The sequence below is a fragment of the Belonocnema kinseyi genome, chromosome 3 (genome assembly GCF_010883055.1).
Source record: "Belonocnema kinseyi isolate 2016_QV_RU_SX_M_011 chromosome 3, B_treatae_v1, whole genome shotgun sequence".
Lineage (NCBI taxonomy): Eukaryota > Metazoa > Arthropoda > Insecta > Hymenoptera > Cynipidae > Belonocnema > Belonocnema kinseyi.
Window position 1 is genome coordinate 80,583,535 of NC_046659.1, and position 16,996 is coordinate 80,600,530.

Here is a 16,996-nt window from a genome sequence, read left to right on the forward strand (position 1 = left end):
CATTTTTGAAAAATCGATATATTCTAAAACATAATGTTTGGGATTTAAAATTGTTTTCTTCCAATTTCAAAATCAATCGCGAGTTTTTTTCTACTTTTTAAATATTTTTTTCCCGAATTTTTATAATTATTCATAAAAGAGTGTGCGGAATAATTTGATCAATATGAAGTGCGATGAACGCGTTTCGTTTTTAGGTCGACGTTCTCCCCGTGACACAAACAGTGGATCGCAGAGAGGATCGGATGTGATCGCGAAATGTGATGGATGGACGAACAATGGCGGCTGTTCTTCGAATTGACAGCACTATAATTTCGAAAAACTGCAAAAACATGTGATCTACATGCTACCGCGGGACCATACGAGTTGAGGTACAATTTTCGTTCATGTTTATTTACCATTTTTCTGTCAGCACAAGCTCGCAATTTGGGCTAAGACTAAATTAGCAAACACGCTTTTTCGAATTTGAGGTTTCTTGTCGAAAGTTCGTGTTTTTCTAGCTTTTTTGCTTATTTTTTAGTAATGAATGTACACAATGTAGAAGTAAATTGAAAATCTAAGAGGATTCTATGATCTTTCAGAGGATACAAGTATCGCATAATGAATACAAATTTTGAGGTTGGGCATGAACTGTGTTGAATTTTTAGGCCGCATTGCCCTATATATTTGTATTGAAAATTAGCATTTTAAAATTCATTAAATAAATAGTTGAAGTTTTTCTCCAGATGTTTCATTTTGTATCGATAAGTTGTTTGGTAAACTTAAGTTTAGTGTTTTATTTTGGTTTTGTTTTGGATTGCGTGAATTAAACTTGTTTGAAATTAGGGTATTTCATTAGTTAGATTGATACTATCTACAAAATAATGTGACTTTTAGGGACTGTTTTCAGACTGTTTATCTATTAAAAAAGATACGAATTTCTGCATCATCAATTTTTTAATCAACTAGAAAACAAACAGGCGTGAGATTATTATTTTTTTTTAACTTAGGAAAAAATTTAACTTTAAATCTAAAATTAATATCAGAACAAAATTTTTGTTATTTCATAGAATCTATTATCTTATCATAACTTTAGGATTAAAATAAAATATTTTTCTGCAATAAATAAGACAATCACAGCATTGCATTTTTGTTCAAAGATACCAATTTTAGAGGAAAAACACTAATATAACGTAACAAAAAGTTCTTTTATAATTATTATATTATTTTCGAAAAAATCGGGGTTTTCCATTTTTTTGGATTGATATGTTTATTTATTAAATTCTCATGTATAATTATGTATATACTACATTCTTTTCACTTGTTTTTAATACCAAAATTCAATCAATCTTCTTTAAAATTTAATAATTTTTGTCTTCAAAAATCGATTTCCTGTAAAAAAATTTTAACATAATTTTCAGTTGTTCAAAAATTTTAAATCTTCTTTAAAATCTACATTAAAAACTCCTACCTTATCCCTCAGTTGTACAAACAAAATTTATCTTTTTTGAAATATAATTATTTTTTAACCAAAATTTCGATTCCAGATGGAAAACGCCAATAAAGTCAAAAATGGTTGAAAAGTTGTGAATCTTCTTTGAAGTCTAATTTTGTTTAAATTAAAAATTCCAATTTCGGATAAATGTATTTCATTCTAATTATTTTGATTTAAAAATGCCAATTTTAGGTGAAATACACTAATATAAAATAAATTTGTTGAAAAATTGTAAATATTTTTTGAAAACTAATAATTTCTTATAAAAAATACTGATATTTAAAAAAAAAGTTACAGAACATATCATTAAATTATTTATAATTCTGAATCTTCTTAGAAATTTAAACATTTTTATTCATAATAACCAATTTATAGTAAAAAACGTTAATACAACCTAAAACTTTTCAAAAATTGTAAATCTTCTTTGCAATATATTTTGAAAGCTGCTACTTTAACCTAAATTGTACAAAAAAATGGTCACTTTTCTGAAATATAACTTTTGTTTTTTTCACTAAAAATGCCGTCTTCTAGTGTGAAACCCAAATCTATCTCCAAACTGTTTAAAAGTTATTAATCTTCTTTGAAATCTAATTATAAAAAATCTAATACGAATTTCTGTTGAAAAACAAATTATTTTTTATTCGAAAAAACTAATTCTAAGCGATAATTGGAAAATATTTCAAAACGTCTCCTAAAGTTTTAAAAAAGAATTTAGAAGATTTTGAAGAAAAATATTGCAATTTTGTAAGATTGCAAACTTTGAGACAAAAATCGAGTACGTTTAAAAGATATTAAGAAATTTTGAAACGATCCAACAATAATTTAACACTTCTACGGATTACAGAAATGTTGTAAGTGCACGTTATTTAAGATATTGAAAAAGAAGCTTTTTAAGAATTCGGAATAATTTCAAGATAATAAAAAATTCTTGTTATGATTCCTGTGCAAATTTCAAATGATTTTTTATTTTGAAAAAGATACCTGGGACCTGGGAACCAATTTGAAACAAAATGAAGAATTTTAAACATTTCAAACGCAAACTTAAGAAACTTTTTAAGAATTTTGAAAGGTTTGAATAATAAAATTTTGTTTCCAAGATGCGTGGCGAGACTTGAAATAATGTTTTATTTGCAAAAAATTAATTTTTAAAGCAAATTTAAAAAGATTCGAAAACATTTCAAGAAATTTGTAAAGAAGGAACCTAAAAACATCAAAAAAGAAATCTGAAAGATTTTATGGCAATTTTTTAATTTTTTGGATTCAAAAACATGGTAGAAAAACTTTGTATTATTTTTTAAAAATAATTAGAAGTTTTTAAAATATTCGAAAATAAATTAAATCTTTAGAAAATTGCAGAAAGAATATTTAAGGATTTTAAAACACTACAAGAGAAATACAAAATTGTCAAAAAAGAATATGGACGATTTAAAGGCAATTTTAGGAGTTATTCTAGTCATTTAAAAATATATCTAGATTTTTTTGAAGTTTTGAAGAGATATTATTTTAGAAACATTAAAATATTTCCGAAAGTTTAACATATATATATAATCCTAAAAACAAATAAACTTACAAAATAAATAGTCGTTTGAATTTTTGATTTAAATAAAACTACTTAGTTAAAAGTTGAACTGTTTTCTTACAAATTAATTTTTTCGTTGAAGATTAATTTTTTTTAGTTGACAATTCGTCTCTTTGGGAAAACGACTTACCTTTTTGGTTCAAAATGCAACCAATTTAAAACTAATCTTTTTTCATTGGAGATTCTTTTTTTTTGTTTTTGAAAATTTGCCTTTTTTGGATGAACTCAACTCTTTTTTATTTAAAATAAAAATATTGTTTAGTTGAAATTTCAAATTTATTAAATTTTTCGTTTGTGTACCTTCTTCTTTGGTTGAAAATTCTACTATTTGCTTGAAATTTAACTTTTTTGTTGAAATTGTGATTTGATATATGAAATATTTTAAAATCTTCTTAAATTTGCTGAAGAATCTTAGGAATAATATATTTATATAATCTTAAAAACAAATAGAGGTAAAAAGTATGTAGTTATTCGAATTTTTGCTTTTGTATTATCAATTATTTGTTCGCTCAAATAAAAAAAAACTAAATGCGCGATTGATGATTCTAGTTACATTTAAAGGATGGATGAAAAATCATGTGAGAAACAAAACTTTCTTTGTAGAACTCAGTTGTTTATTATCTTTTTTTCTTTTTTAAAGAACAATTCATAACTCGGAAATAAATTAAAATGCGAAAAGTAATGAAAACAATTTCTCTTCTCAGTGGATGTAAAAGGGGGACAAACGAAACTGTCGTTGACAGTTTGAAAATTGAAGAAGGGGTTGATGGATGAATGGATTCGTTATTGGTAATGGCAGTGGACGAATGTTGTTCATTCACAGACCAAGTGGATCGAAAGCTCGGCAAGAAGGCAGGAGCGAGCGTGCAAGCACGCCTAAGTGATGAGCGATTCTCGGCATCACCTTCGGTCTGTCTCGGATTTGTATGCAGCCGACGAAATAGAGGTACTCCTTCTAGAAGAAATTCGCGACCTGGAGCCCCCTACTGCGTATTCTAGACCCGAGGACATTCAAGACTTCGAAATTGGTAATTTAAGAAACTGGTTCAAATTCGACTCGATCTAGCAACTTTTTTTTATCTACTAGTCAATAATAAAATGGCTATTGTCTCTAGGTGTGAAAAAAAGCTGAGGTAGGGAGGAATTTTTGGTCACACCTAAGACTATAACAAAATAAAAATATTTAAGGGACCCTTCATTAACTACGTTGCCAATTTTTCTTCGCGTTTCTAGTGAATTCAGAGGACAATATGCCAAAGTGACCATGTGGTCAACTATAACCTTCAGTTATGAATAAGAAATATTTGGAAATATTAAAATACAAGATCTCACAGACCGAATTTTCTCAAAACAGGGGAAATAGTGCGATTTTTCACGAAAATAGGGCGATGATAGGAGAATAAATTCTTAAAGGAAAATTAATGCGGAAACATGATTAAATTTAATATGAAATACCTTAAATTTCTAAGGTTTCAAGTTGAAATATATTGCATGTTTAACAAAATAGTTGCATCGTAAACCCAAAAAACATGAATTTTCAAAAAAAATATAGATATATTTTTTTTTAGCCAAACAATTGCATTAGCAACCAAATAATTTAACTTTTAAGCAAAAAGTACCAATTTCCAACAGAATAGTTGAACTTTTACCTAAATAGTTTTTTAATTAAATTTTTATGCCAAAAAGACCAATTTTTTCGAATACAGTTGGATTTTTAACAAAAAAGTTCGTCTTCAACCAAGAAGGATGACTTTTCTACCATAAAAAATTAATTTGTAATCCATAGGACGAATTTCGAAACAAAAAAGTGGAATTTTTAACCTACAATGATGCGTTTTCAACAAAATAGTTGAATTTTCCAGTCAAAAAGACGATTTTTGGAGGAGATAATTGAATTTGCAACCAAAAAGTTGATTTCTTCACAAAGATTAATTTTCTACAAAAAAGATGAAATGTCAACAAAATACGTGAATTTTCAACCAAATACTGGAAGTTTTAACTAAAAAAGGTGAATTCAACCTAAAATGGAATGCTTAATTTACAGTTTAACAAACTAATTAAACAAAAAAGAATGTTCAACAAAATAGTTAAATTTGCGACCAAAGAGGTAAATTTGCAGCTGTAATAATGAATCTTAAATATAAAAAATCCATTTTCAACCAAGGAGTTCGATATTCAACTAGATTTTCAATCAAAAAGTTAATTTTTTTATCATAGAAGTTAAATTTTTTATAAAAGAAATTAATTATGAACAAAATATGTGAATTTCCAACGAAATACTTGAAGTTTTAACTAAAATAAGGTTAATTTTCAACCAAAGAATCTAAAATTTTCTACTATAGTAATGAATCTTAAACATAAAAAATCCATTTTCAACAAAAGAGTTCGACATTCAATCAGATTTTCAACCAAAAAGTTGATTTTTTTTTATTAAAGAAGTTAAATTTTCTACAAAATAAATTAATTATCAACAAAATAATTTGAATTTCCAACGAAATACTTGAAGTTTTATCTAAAATAAGGTTAATTTTCAACCAAAGATGAAATTGTTAAATTTTCTGTTAAAAATTTTTTATTTAAAAAGAATGTTTAAAAAAATAGTTAAATTTGCGACAAAAGAGGTGTATTTTGAAAAAATGATAAATCTAACGTAAAAGAAGAATTTTCAACAAAAGAGATCAACATTCAACCAATTCGTTGAATTTTCAACTAAAAGAGATAAATTTTCAATCAAGTATTTAGTTGAATATTAAAGCCAATAAAACGATTTTTTAAAATGAAAGCTGAATTTTAATCCCAAAAGTTGAATTTTCAACCCGAAAAATTGAATTTTCGACAACAAATTCATTTTCAATCAAGAATGATGACTTTTCTACCAGAAAAGATTAATTTTCAATCTAAAGGTCGAATTTGGAAGAAAATAGTTGAATTTTCAGCTTACGAAGATGCATTTTTAACTATATAGTTCAACTAAGTGTAATCAACTAAGTGTAAAGACAATTAGATTTTTAAACCAAAAAGTTTAATTTTCGCCATGAAAGTTCATTTTCGGCGAAGAAAGATGACTTTTCTACCATAAAACATTAATTTTGAATTCTTTAAAAAAAAAAGAATCAAGAAAAAAAGTTGGACATTCAACCAATGAGTGGAATTTCCACCAAAAAGTTGATTTTTAACAAAGAAGAATAATTTGTTACAAAGAAAGACGAACTATCAACAAAATATGGAATATGAAAGTGATTTTCACCATCATTAAGTTATTATTGAACTATACCATTGCATAGCTATCTTTCGCAACATTTGTAAACTTTGTTAAAATTTATCATCAGAAAACGTACTAAACGTTATCTGAGTTCGTAGCTCTTTTATAAACAGAATTAAAACGTATTTCAGATACAAATTTGAAATTTTTAAATTTATTTATTTATTTTAAACAACCAAAAATTATTTTGCCACCATAAAAGATGTTTTTTTTTTAACAAGATAAAAATTTTCTGTACAAAAATTGAATTTTCTACTAGAAGATATGAATTTTAAGCGAAAAACATTTCAAGAATGTAGTTTAACTTTTACCCACGCAGTTGAATTGTAAATTAAAAAAGATCAATTTTCAACAAACAAATTAAACTCTAAACGAAAGAGAAGCATTTTCCATTAAAAAGATGAGTTCACAATAAAAGCATTATTTCTTAATAAGGTGGTTCAACAATAAATTTCAAACAAAATACGTAGTAGAATCTTCTAGCAAAATAGATTCATTTTGAATCAAACAGTTGCAATTTTATCGAAGAAAGATAACGTTTCTACTAAAAAAGATGAATTTTGAAATCAAAAAGAAAAAATTTTGAAAAGAAAAAAGATTCGAATTTATTAACGTCGAAATATGAGCTTTAAACAAGAAGTAAAATTTGCTATGAAGATACTTGAATTCTCAATACAAAAAGACGTAATTTCAACAAAACAGTTGGATTTTCAAAAAAGAAAAAGGATGACTTTTTAACAAAATTGTTAAATTTTCAACCAAATAGTTGTATTTTTATCGAAAAAGGTGAAATTTCTATTAAAACAGATAAATTTTTAAATTGAAGAGACAAATTTTCAAAAAATAGTTGAAGTTTCATAAAAAACTGATTTCAATTGGACTTTTCAACACCAAAATATGAATTTTAAGCAACAAGTAAATTTTCTACGAAACATTTGGATTTTCAACAAAACAGTTGACTTTTCAACACCAAAATATGAATTTTAATCCAAAAGTAAATTTTCCACGGAAATAGTTGTATCTTCAAACCAAAAAGATGAATTTTAAACAAAACAATTCAATTTTCAACCAGAAGGGATAACTTTTTAACAAAATTGTGCAATTTTCAAAAAATTAATCAAATTAATAACTAAAAAAAAAAATCTTTAGGAGGAAGCACCTGAAAAAAAAAGAAATATAAATACAAGGCAAATAAATCACTAGCAAGAATATTATATCCGGAATAACGCAAAACTTTATTTTGAAAATTCACTAATTTTTCCATGACCATTAATATTCAAAGACCAGAATATTAAACTTGTAAAATGTGTAACCCAGAATATTTTATATCAGTTCGAAATTCACAATTTTAGATATATTTTTTATTTTTATATTTTATATTCACAATTTTATATTTCCTGATTTTAACGTTAAAGATTAAACTGTCTCACTTGGCAAGTCTTATTAGTTGAAGAAACGTAAGCGCCTGATTGAAACTTTATAAACTATTTTCAATTTTAAAATAACTTCAAAATAATGTATTTATAATTAAAGGTTTTTTAAACATTTTTAATATTATTCCAGTCTAAAAAAGTCTATTTTTAAACTATTCAGTTTGAAGTCTAATTATAAATCAAATATTCAAAACTAAAATCAAAAGAACTAAACTTTGAACTTTACATTTTTAATCGTTCTATTTAAAAGAACTCAATTTGTAAGTAAAATTGTTGAATTTTTATATGAAAATAACAATTAAACACCTATTATTCTAAGAAAAAATTCGATTAAGTTAAAGAAATTTTTAGAAGTTTTGAAAAATTTTGAAATTATTAAAAAATTTGAAATGATTTCAAATCATTTAAACGACGTGTCTACATGTACTAAAAAATCCAGCTATTCGTACCGAAATTTCGGTACGAAATAATAATTGTGAAAGGCTTCAAAAGAATAAAAAACTTTTCCTTAAAATCCCTAAGAAATTTGAAAATGATTTTTTCTTTTGAAAAACTAATTTCAAAAGAATATTTAAACATATTCAGAAAGATTTTTTTTAACTGTAAAAAATGAGTATGGAAGGTTTTAAGGAAATTTTTTTTTATTTTTCAGGACTTAAAAAAATGTAGGAAAAATTCGAATCATTTTAAAAGATGTTTAGAAGTTCTGAAAAACTTATTTGAAAGATTGTTAAACTATTAAAAATAAAAATAATTTAACATTTCACTTAAGAAGTGTTCAGCTTATAAAAACTGTAACTTTTCAATTTTTAATATTTCTAGTTTAACCCCTCGTCCGCATGATAAATTTCACATATGTGGTTCTAATATGTTTAAAAAGTTTAATTTAGCGGTTTAACTGCAGTTAATTTAAAATTATTCAATTGAAAAGTGTTATTAGCTTCCAATTTTATAGGTCTAAATTATTGAGCATTTAAATACAAAATTTTTGGCTTAAAAAACTTTAAAAGTAAAAAATTCGAGACTTTCACTTTGGGCGCTGTAACTATAAGCGCACTTTTTATTACCTAACATAGACAAATGTTTAGCTATACAGCTCGAATTTTTTTATTTCATTGACCGTGAAAAATGTTTGCGAGCCTGGAAAAAGCCAGGAGTTTTGTTCTTTGGTTAAAAGGGCCACCCTCATCTCACAAAATATTCATTTTGTTCCATTTTATATTTATAGCGGGGAGTAGGACAGGGGGGCGAATCAGCTCCCAGTCTTCGGAGCTGGATTCGCCAGGAATCCACTCCACGGTTCACTCCTGGGACTCGCATGCCAACTATCATTATGGCCAGGGTGGACACGGATCTTCAAATACACTGCCATGGCCTCGAGTCAGTCACGTAGTTTTATACTGCGATATTCAAGGCCATCTCCGAACTTCTACTGGAGTCATCAGGCTTCTGCTGCTGGTATGCATAGTTGCAAATTTATAAGAAATACAGAAAATGCCATAGGTGGCGGAGGCCTTGGGAAGCCATTGAAATCGTTATCTTTTTGTAATCTATGTCAAATATTTATGAAATATTTTGGAAATATTCGGTAATATTTGTTAAATTATTGAAATCTTTAAGAAATGATTGAAGTGAAATCCTTGAAATCCTCGCGAAATATTTGAAGTCATTGTGAAATCTTTGAAATTTTTTGAAAATCGTTTAAATCTTTGTAAAATCTTTGCGAATTCTCTAAAAATGTTTACGAAATATTTGAAATCCTGGTGCATTCATTACGAAAACAATTGAAATCTTCGTTCAATCTTTGAATCTATCTGAAATCTTTGTGAAATTTGTATGAAAAATGATTGCAATCACTGTCAAATATTTGTGAAATATTTAGAATCTATCCGAAATGTTTGCGAAATCTGTGAAATCTTTGGGTAATCATTGAAATTTCTGTTCGATCTTTTTAATTTATCTGAAATCTTTGTAAAATATTTTAAAGATTTGATAATATTTTTGAAATTATTTAAATTTTGTGAAATCACTTCGGAAATAATTGAAATCTTTGTGAAATCTTTGGGAGTTCTTGTAAAATCTTTCCTAAATATTTGAAATGTTTTGGAAATTATTTAAATCGTTGTGAAATCATTACGAAAATAATTGAAACCTTCGTTCATTCTTTGAAATCTATATAAAATCTTTGTGGAATAATTGAAGTCTTTGTGCAATATTTACAATCTATCCGAAATATTAACTAAATAATTAAAATCTTTGGGAAACCATTCAAATCTTTGTGCTCTGTTTGAAATCTATCGGAAATCTTTGTGAAATCTTTCAAATATATCCGAAATTTTTGTGAAATTTTTATGAAAAATTATTGCAATCACTGTCAAATATTTGTGAAATATTTAGAATCTATCCGAAATGTATGCGAAATCTGTGAAATATTTGTGTAATCATTGAAATCTCTGTTCAATGTTTTTAATTTATCTGAAATCTTTGTAAAATATTTGAAATATTTGTGAAATTATTTTCTTAAAAGTCAAATATTATTGACTTTCTTGTGAAGTATCTTAAAAATATCAAAAATCCTTGAAATCTTTGTGAAATCTTTGGGAAATCATTCATATGTTTGTGAAATCTTTGTAAAATATTTGCAAATTCTCTAAAAATCTTTTCGAAATATTTGAGATCCTTGTAAAATCATTCAAAAACAATTGAAATCTTTGTCCAATCTTTGAAATCTATCTGAAATCTTTGTGAAATAATATAAGTCTTTGTGAAATATTTTTAAACTATCTGAAATCTTTGAGAAATATTTGGAATCATTGTGAAACATTTGTGAAGTCATTCAAATCATTGCGAATTCTCAAAAACTCTTTGCGAAATATTCAAATCGTCGTCAAATCTATGGGAATTCATTGAAATCTTTGTAAAATCTCTGTTGAATCTTTGAAATCTAGCTGAAATCTTTGTGAGATAAAAGAAGTCTTTGTTAAATCTTTCAAATCTATCCAAAACCTTTGCAAAATATTTTAAATCTTTATGAAATATTTACAATGTATCCGAAATATTAGCTTAACAATTATAATCTTTGGAAAATCATTGAAATCTTTGTGCTCTGCTTGAAATCTGTCGGAAATCTTTTTAAAATCTCTTTAAAATCTCTATCCGAAATTTTTGTGAAATTTGTATGAAAGCTTTGGAAAAATGATTGCAATCTCTGTCAAATCTTTTGCAAATCTATCTAAAATATTTGCGAAATATTTGTAAAATGTTGATAAAATCTTTGAAATATCATTGCAACATTTGTGAAATCGTTGTGAAATCTTTGCGAAATATTTGGTAATAATTATGAAATTATTTAAATTTTTGGGAAGTTATTGAAATCTTTATTTCTTTGTAAGCTATCTGAAATCTTTCTGAAATGATTGAAATATGCCTGAAATTAGTTCAGTTCATAATTGAAATATTTTTGACATATTTGGTAATATTTGTGAAATTGTTGAAATCTTTGACATTTATCTGAAAATTTTGCAGTGATTGAAATTTTTACTCAGTCTTTTAAATCTATTCGAAATCTTTGAAATCTTTTGCAAATTTTTATGAAATATTCGGTAAGTCATTGCAATTTTGTCAAATCTTTGAAAATCTTTGCAAAATATTTGAAATATTTTGTAATATTTCTGAAATTATTAACATTTTTTTAAATTTTTCGGAAATAATTAAAATCTTTGTGAAATATTTGGGAATTCTTTTAAAATATTCAAAATATTTTTTAAATGTTCGGTAATGTTTGTGAAATTATTGAAATATTTGTAAAATATTTGAGAAATGATTGAAGTCCTTGTGAAATCTCTTAAATATTTTAGAAATGCTTGAAATCTTCGTGGAATCATTAGAAAATCACGAAATCTTTTAAATCTATCTGAAATCCTTGCGAAATATTCGAAATACTTGTGAAATCATTACGAAAACAATGGAAACCTTTGTTCAATCTTTGAAATCTGCAATCTTTGTGAAATAATATAAGTATTTTTTAAATCTTTGAAAAATATCTGAAATATTTGCGAAATATCCGAAATCATTGCCAAATCTTTGAAATCTTTGGAAAACCATTAAAAACTTTGTGACATTTTTGTAAAATCTTTGCGAATCCTCCAAAAGTCTTTGAAAAATATTTCACATCTTCCTGAAATCTTAATGAAAGCTTTGAAAAATTATTGAAATCTCTGTCAAAACTTTGTGAAATAATTACTCTACCCGAAATCTTAGCTAAAGAATTTAAATCTTTGGAAAATCATTGAAATCTTTATGCTCTCTTTGAAATAAATCAGAAATCTTTGTGAAGTAATAGAAGTCTTTGTGGAATGTTTTAAATCTATCCGAAATTTGTGTGAAATTTTTCTGAAAGCCTTACAAAATTATTGCAATCTGTCAAATCTTTGTGAAATATTTAGAATCTATCCGAAATGTTTGCGAAATCTGTGAAATCTTTGGGTAATCATTGAAACGTTTTTGTGAAATCTTTGGCAAGATTAATTTTATACCTGTATGTACTATTTATTTATTGTTTATTATTTATCTTCAATTTTCACATGATATAATCTTATCATACTATGTTGAAATTGTACCATTTCAATAATATAAGTCTATGCCCCTGTCCCTCTGTAGAAAAAAGGCTGCATCGCTTCTGGAAAAGGCATATTATGAAATCTAGTAAATTAACTATCCTCTCTTGTTTTCAGATATCTTCGGCAGCATGTCTAGCGACTCTATGCAGTTCGGGCACTGCCAAGGTCAGCCTTTTTATGCTGCCACTAGTTGGACGTTTAAGATTCATGATCTTCGTCGCCGTTTTTTGTCTCCTAGTCACATCTCTACTTCTCTTCCTAGACATTTCACACATCATCTATTTTTTCCCTTTGAATTGGCCTAGACTGGTAAGCAGAACATCTAACAAATTAAACTTCTTATTCTTGGTGGAAACATTTTTTTATGATGAATGACTCAACGTTCCTTGACAGAGGGTGTCTATTCAGCTGCAAAACCTGAAAAGTCAGGAAGAGTCAAGGAGTGTTTTTTTTCAGATTGCTCAAGTTTCTTTAAAAAATAGTAATATTAAATAACACTGCCGTGGAAAATTTTTCGAGCACCTCTTTTTTATGACTAAATAAATTCTCTTAATTTTACTTATTATTATTACTTTATAAAATGAGCACAAGGCGAAGCCAATTTGTCTAGTTTTTAAGTATATATTGCAAAAATAGTGTAAATTTCAATCTTTATTTAAAATTTTAATAACTTCTGAAATAATCAACCTTTTTCCATGTCACAGGGCTTATGAGTATAAATCGTAAAAAAAGAATAATCGATTTGCAAGAACTTGAAGTCGTAACAAAAATGTTGGAAAAATGGCAATATTTTTTTGTAACAAAAATACGTTTGTAAAATATATGAAATATATAATTATGAACTTCCTATGTCATTTCCTCAAAATATATATTTATATAACTTTGTTTTTGATTTGTCTACGGATAAGATGTTTTCAAATTTTCCAACTTTTTTGTTATAACTTCAAGTTCTTGCAATTCGAAATGAAAAGTTTTAGGATCTATGCTCACAAGCTGTTGCGATACCATGAAAAAATAACTTCAAAATGAGTCCAAGAACATGAAAATTGGTCTTTGTCGTTAAAAATACCAGTTAAAGGTTCAATTTATTAAAAATTAATCTTTCTTGTGTCAAATTTAATTATACCAGTTGAAGATTCGTCATTTTAGTTAAAAATTCATCGGTCTGGTTGAAAATCAATTCTTTTTACGTACAATTTAACTATTCTTTTTGTAATAAAAATTTATCTCTTTTAGTTCAAAATTCAACTGTTTGCTTGAAAAGTGTTCTTTTTTAGTTGAGAAGTCAACTATTTCTTAAAAATTAATGTCGTTCATTGAAAAATCGGGTTTTTGTTTGAAAATTGATCTTATTTGAAAATGTATCTTTTTGGCTGAAAATTTATTTTTTGTTAAAAATTCAACTTTTTGGTTAAAAATTCAAGTATTTCAGTTAAATATTTATCATTTTAGTTAAAAATTCATCTTTTTGGTTTAAAAAAAACTGCTCGGTTGAAAGTTAAACTTGTTTATTAAAAGTTTATCTTTTCGGTTATTAATTTATATCTATTTCAGTTGAAGAATTATTCTTTTTGAAATATTTGACATAGTTTACCCAGTAATCTGAATTTTCATTTAAACATTAAAATAAGTTTAAAACCTTTTCACTATAAATTTTTTAAGGAAAATTTTCACATTATTTCCTGATTTTTCAATTGAAATCGTGGAGAAAAAACTGTTTTTTAATATATCTTTAGAATATTTAATTTTTAATAAAGTATAGTGTTTATAAAAAGGTAATTTTTCATTATTCCTACTTGGATTCTATATGCTATGCTTCTTGAACTGATAAAATTATTTTTTTATCTCAAAATGCTGGAGATCTCAGTTTAATTGAATCATTAGTATTAATGTATGAAAGTATTTAGTGAACCTTACATTTCGCGAAAACCTAAAGTTTGCAGACTAATTTTTTGAATGGTAAAAAAATTAAACCTTCATCCAATAACGAACATGGGGTTCCCGGTAACAATAGTTTCAAATTGTTTCGAGTAATTTCGAGAATTATTCGAAAATGGCGCCATCCGCTTTTTAATAATTTGAAAAAATTCAAACTTCATCCAATCACGAACATGGGTTTCTTGACAACAATAGTTATAAATTGTTTCGAGTAATTTCGAGATGGTTCGAGAATTAATCGTAAATGGCGCCATGCTCTTTTTAATAATTTGAAGAAACTTAAACCTTCACTTAATCACAGACATGGTGTTCCCGGCAACAATAGTTTCAAATTGTTTCGAGTAATTTCGAGAATTATTCGAAAATGGCGCCACGCGCTTTTAATAATTTGAAAAAAAAAAACCTGTATCCAATTACGAACATGAGTTTCTTGGCAACAATAATTTCAAATTGTTTCCAGTAATTCCGAGATGGTTCGTGAATTAATCGACAATGGCGCCATTCGCCTTTTAAACAATTTGAAAAAAATTAAGCCTTCATCCAAATACGAACTTGGGTTTCCTGGCAACAATAGTTTCAAATTGTTTCGAGTGATTTCGAGATGGTTTAAGAATTAATCGAAAATGGCGCCATGCGCTTTTTAATAACTTAAAAAAAATTAAACCGTCACCCAATCACGAACATGAGGTTCCTGGCAACAATAGTTTCAAATTGTTTTAAGTGATTTTGAGATGGTTCAAGAATAATTAGAAAATGGCGCCATGTGCTTTGTAATCATTTGAAAAAATTAAACCTTCACTCAATCATGAACATGAGGTTCCCGGCAATAATATTTTCAAATTGTTTCGAATAATTTCGAGAATTATTCGAAAATGGCGCCATGCGCTTTTAATAATTTGAAAACAATTAAATCTTCATCCAATCACGAACATGGGTTTCCTGGCAACAATAGTTTCAAATTGCTTGGATTAATTTCAAGATGGTTCGAGAATTATTCGAAAATGGCGCCATGCGCTTTTTAATAATTTGATTATCTTGATTATTTTAATGTGTTTCAGAATACTTGGATGTTTACTGGCCTCGGAGTGTCTTACGTAGTCAGCAGTACGTTAATAGTGAGCTCAGTATTAGAATACCATGGAGGTGGTTGGGTTCCTCGTCGTACTCGATCCCAATTATCAGCATCAGCAGGACTCGGTCTATCCTGCGCTTTACTTTCATTTCTTCTCTCGTGGCTCCATGGACGAGGTGCATCGAATTGCAAAGGTGCAGCCGGCCACGAAGGCTCAACCAATCAACAATATAAACCTGTAGATAATTCCACATCTTCTGGGGTAAATATGACTCGCTACAGTTTTCAAAAGAATCCATTTTTTATATAACACTCAGCATAAGCGGACCAACTAGCCATATAAAAGTTTTACAGACTTTTGAGATTTCAAGGGAATCAAAGATATCTCAATTGATTTTAGCAGCTTTCAAGGGAATCAATAGGATTTCCCAAGATTTAAATGATTTTAAAGAACATTTAAAGCTTTTAAAAATTTCGAGGAATTTAACGATTTAAACATTTTGTATGAGATTAAAAAGAATTTCCTAAACTATATTTAGAGTATTTTTTAATAATTCAATCATTTTTAATAAATCAACTGATTTTTATTGGGTTTCATGGGATTTTAAAGGAATTTCAAAAGATATATAAATTTCTAAACATTTTATAATATTCCAATAAACTTCAAAGAATTTCACCAGAATTGAGGGATTTCAAAAGCTTAAAAATATTTGCAAATGTTTCAGGGGAATTCACCAAATTTCAAAAATTCTGTGTGGGTTTAAAGAATTTACTGGAAATTCAAGAGACTTGTAAGGATTTCAGAGGATTTATAAGATTTCAGAATATTTAAAAAGATTCCAAGGGAATCCCATGATTTCCAATTTTAGGGTATTTTAAATACCTTAGGGTGTTTTACCCAATTTCAAGGGATTTAAAAAGATGTCCAAGGATTTAAAATATTTTAGGATATTTTAAAAGATTCTAATAATTTCTAATAATTTAAAATTAAATTTAAATAAATTTAAGAGATTTAAACAATTTCATGGATTTTTGAAGGATTTTAATTATTTTAATGCATTAAAATAAATTTTCTTTTGTTTTAAAGAATTTTCTAGAATTCCAAAAGATTAAGAAGGATTGTATAGGAGGCATAAGGGTTTAAGATATTTAAAAATTGTCAAAGGTTTTTTAGGAATTTTAACAGATTTCCGAGGATTTCAACGATTTGAAGAGATTTTTCAAATATTTCATGGAATTTCCAAGAATTAAAAAATTCCATGCGGCTTTAAAGATTTCCCTCAAATTCAAAATATTTGGAAGGATTTTATAGGATTTATAAGATTTCAGATATTTAAAAATATTCAAACCGATTTCCAAGATTCCAAAATTTTCCAAAGGTTTTCCAGGAATTCGAACAGATTCATTTTTAAGACCTCTTTGAATTTAAATAATTTTAAGGGATTTTAAAAAACCGCACTAAGGATTTCAATTGACTTACCTAAAAGGGTTTCATAGGATTAAAAATATTTCAAGGGCTTTTATAGTTGAAATGAACTTCAAAGATTGAGGGATTTAAGAATTTAAAGGAATTTTAATATATTAAAAAAACTTAAGGAAATTTGAAATATATTTGAAGGATC

At 26.7% G+C, this 16,996-nt stretch overlaps 1 protein-coding gene across 1 annotated transcript in view; it reads left to right on the forward strand.

Moving 5' to 3' along the window:
* Positions 1-223: 223 nt before the first annotated feature.
* The window catches only part of LOC117169396, a 21,246-nt gene continuing 4,473 nt past the window's right edge, over positions 224-16,996 (forward strand). Inside the window, exons 1-5 of the mRNA XM_033355763.1 lie at positions 224-368; positions 3,755-4,078; positions 8,974-9,203; positions 12,479-12,673; positions 15,361-15,636. Of these exons, the coding sequence (XP_033211654.1) occupies positions 3,934-4,078; positions 8,974-9,203; positions 12,479-12,673; positions 15,361-15,636 (846 nt within the window). The 5' untranslated portion in view covers positions 224-368; positions 3,755-3,933. The remainder of the gene's footprint in view (positions 369-3,754; positions 4,079-8,973; positions 9,204-12,478; positions 12,674-15,360; positions 15,637-16,996) is intronic.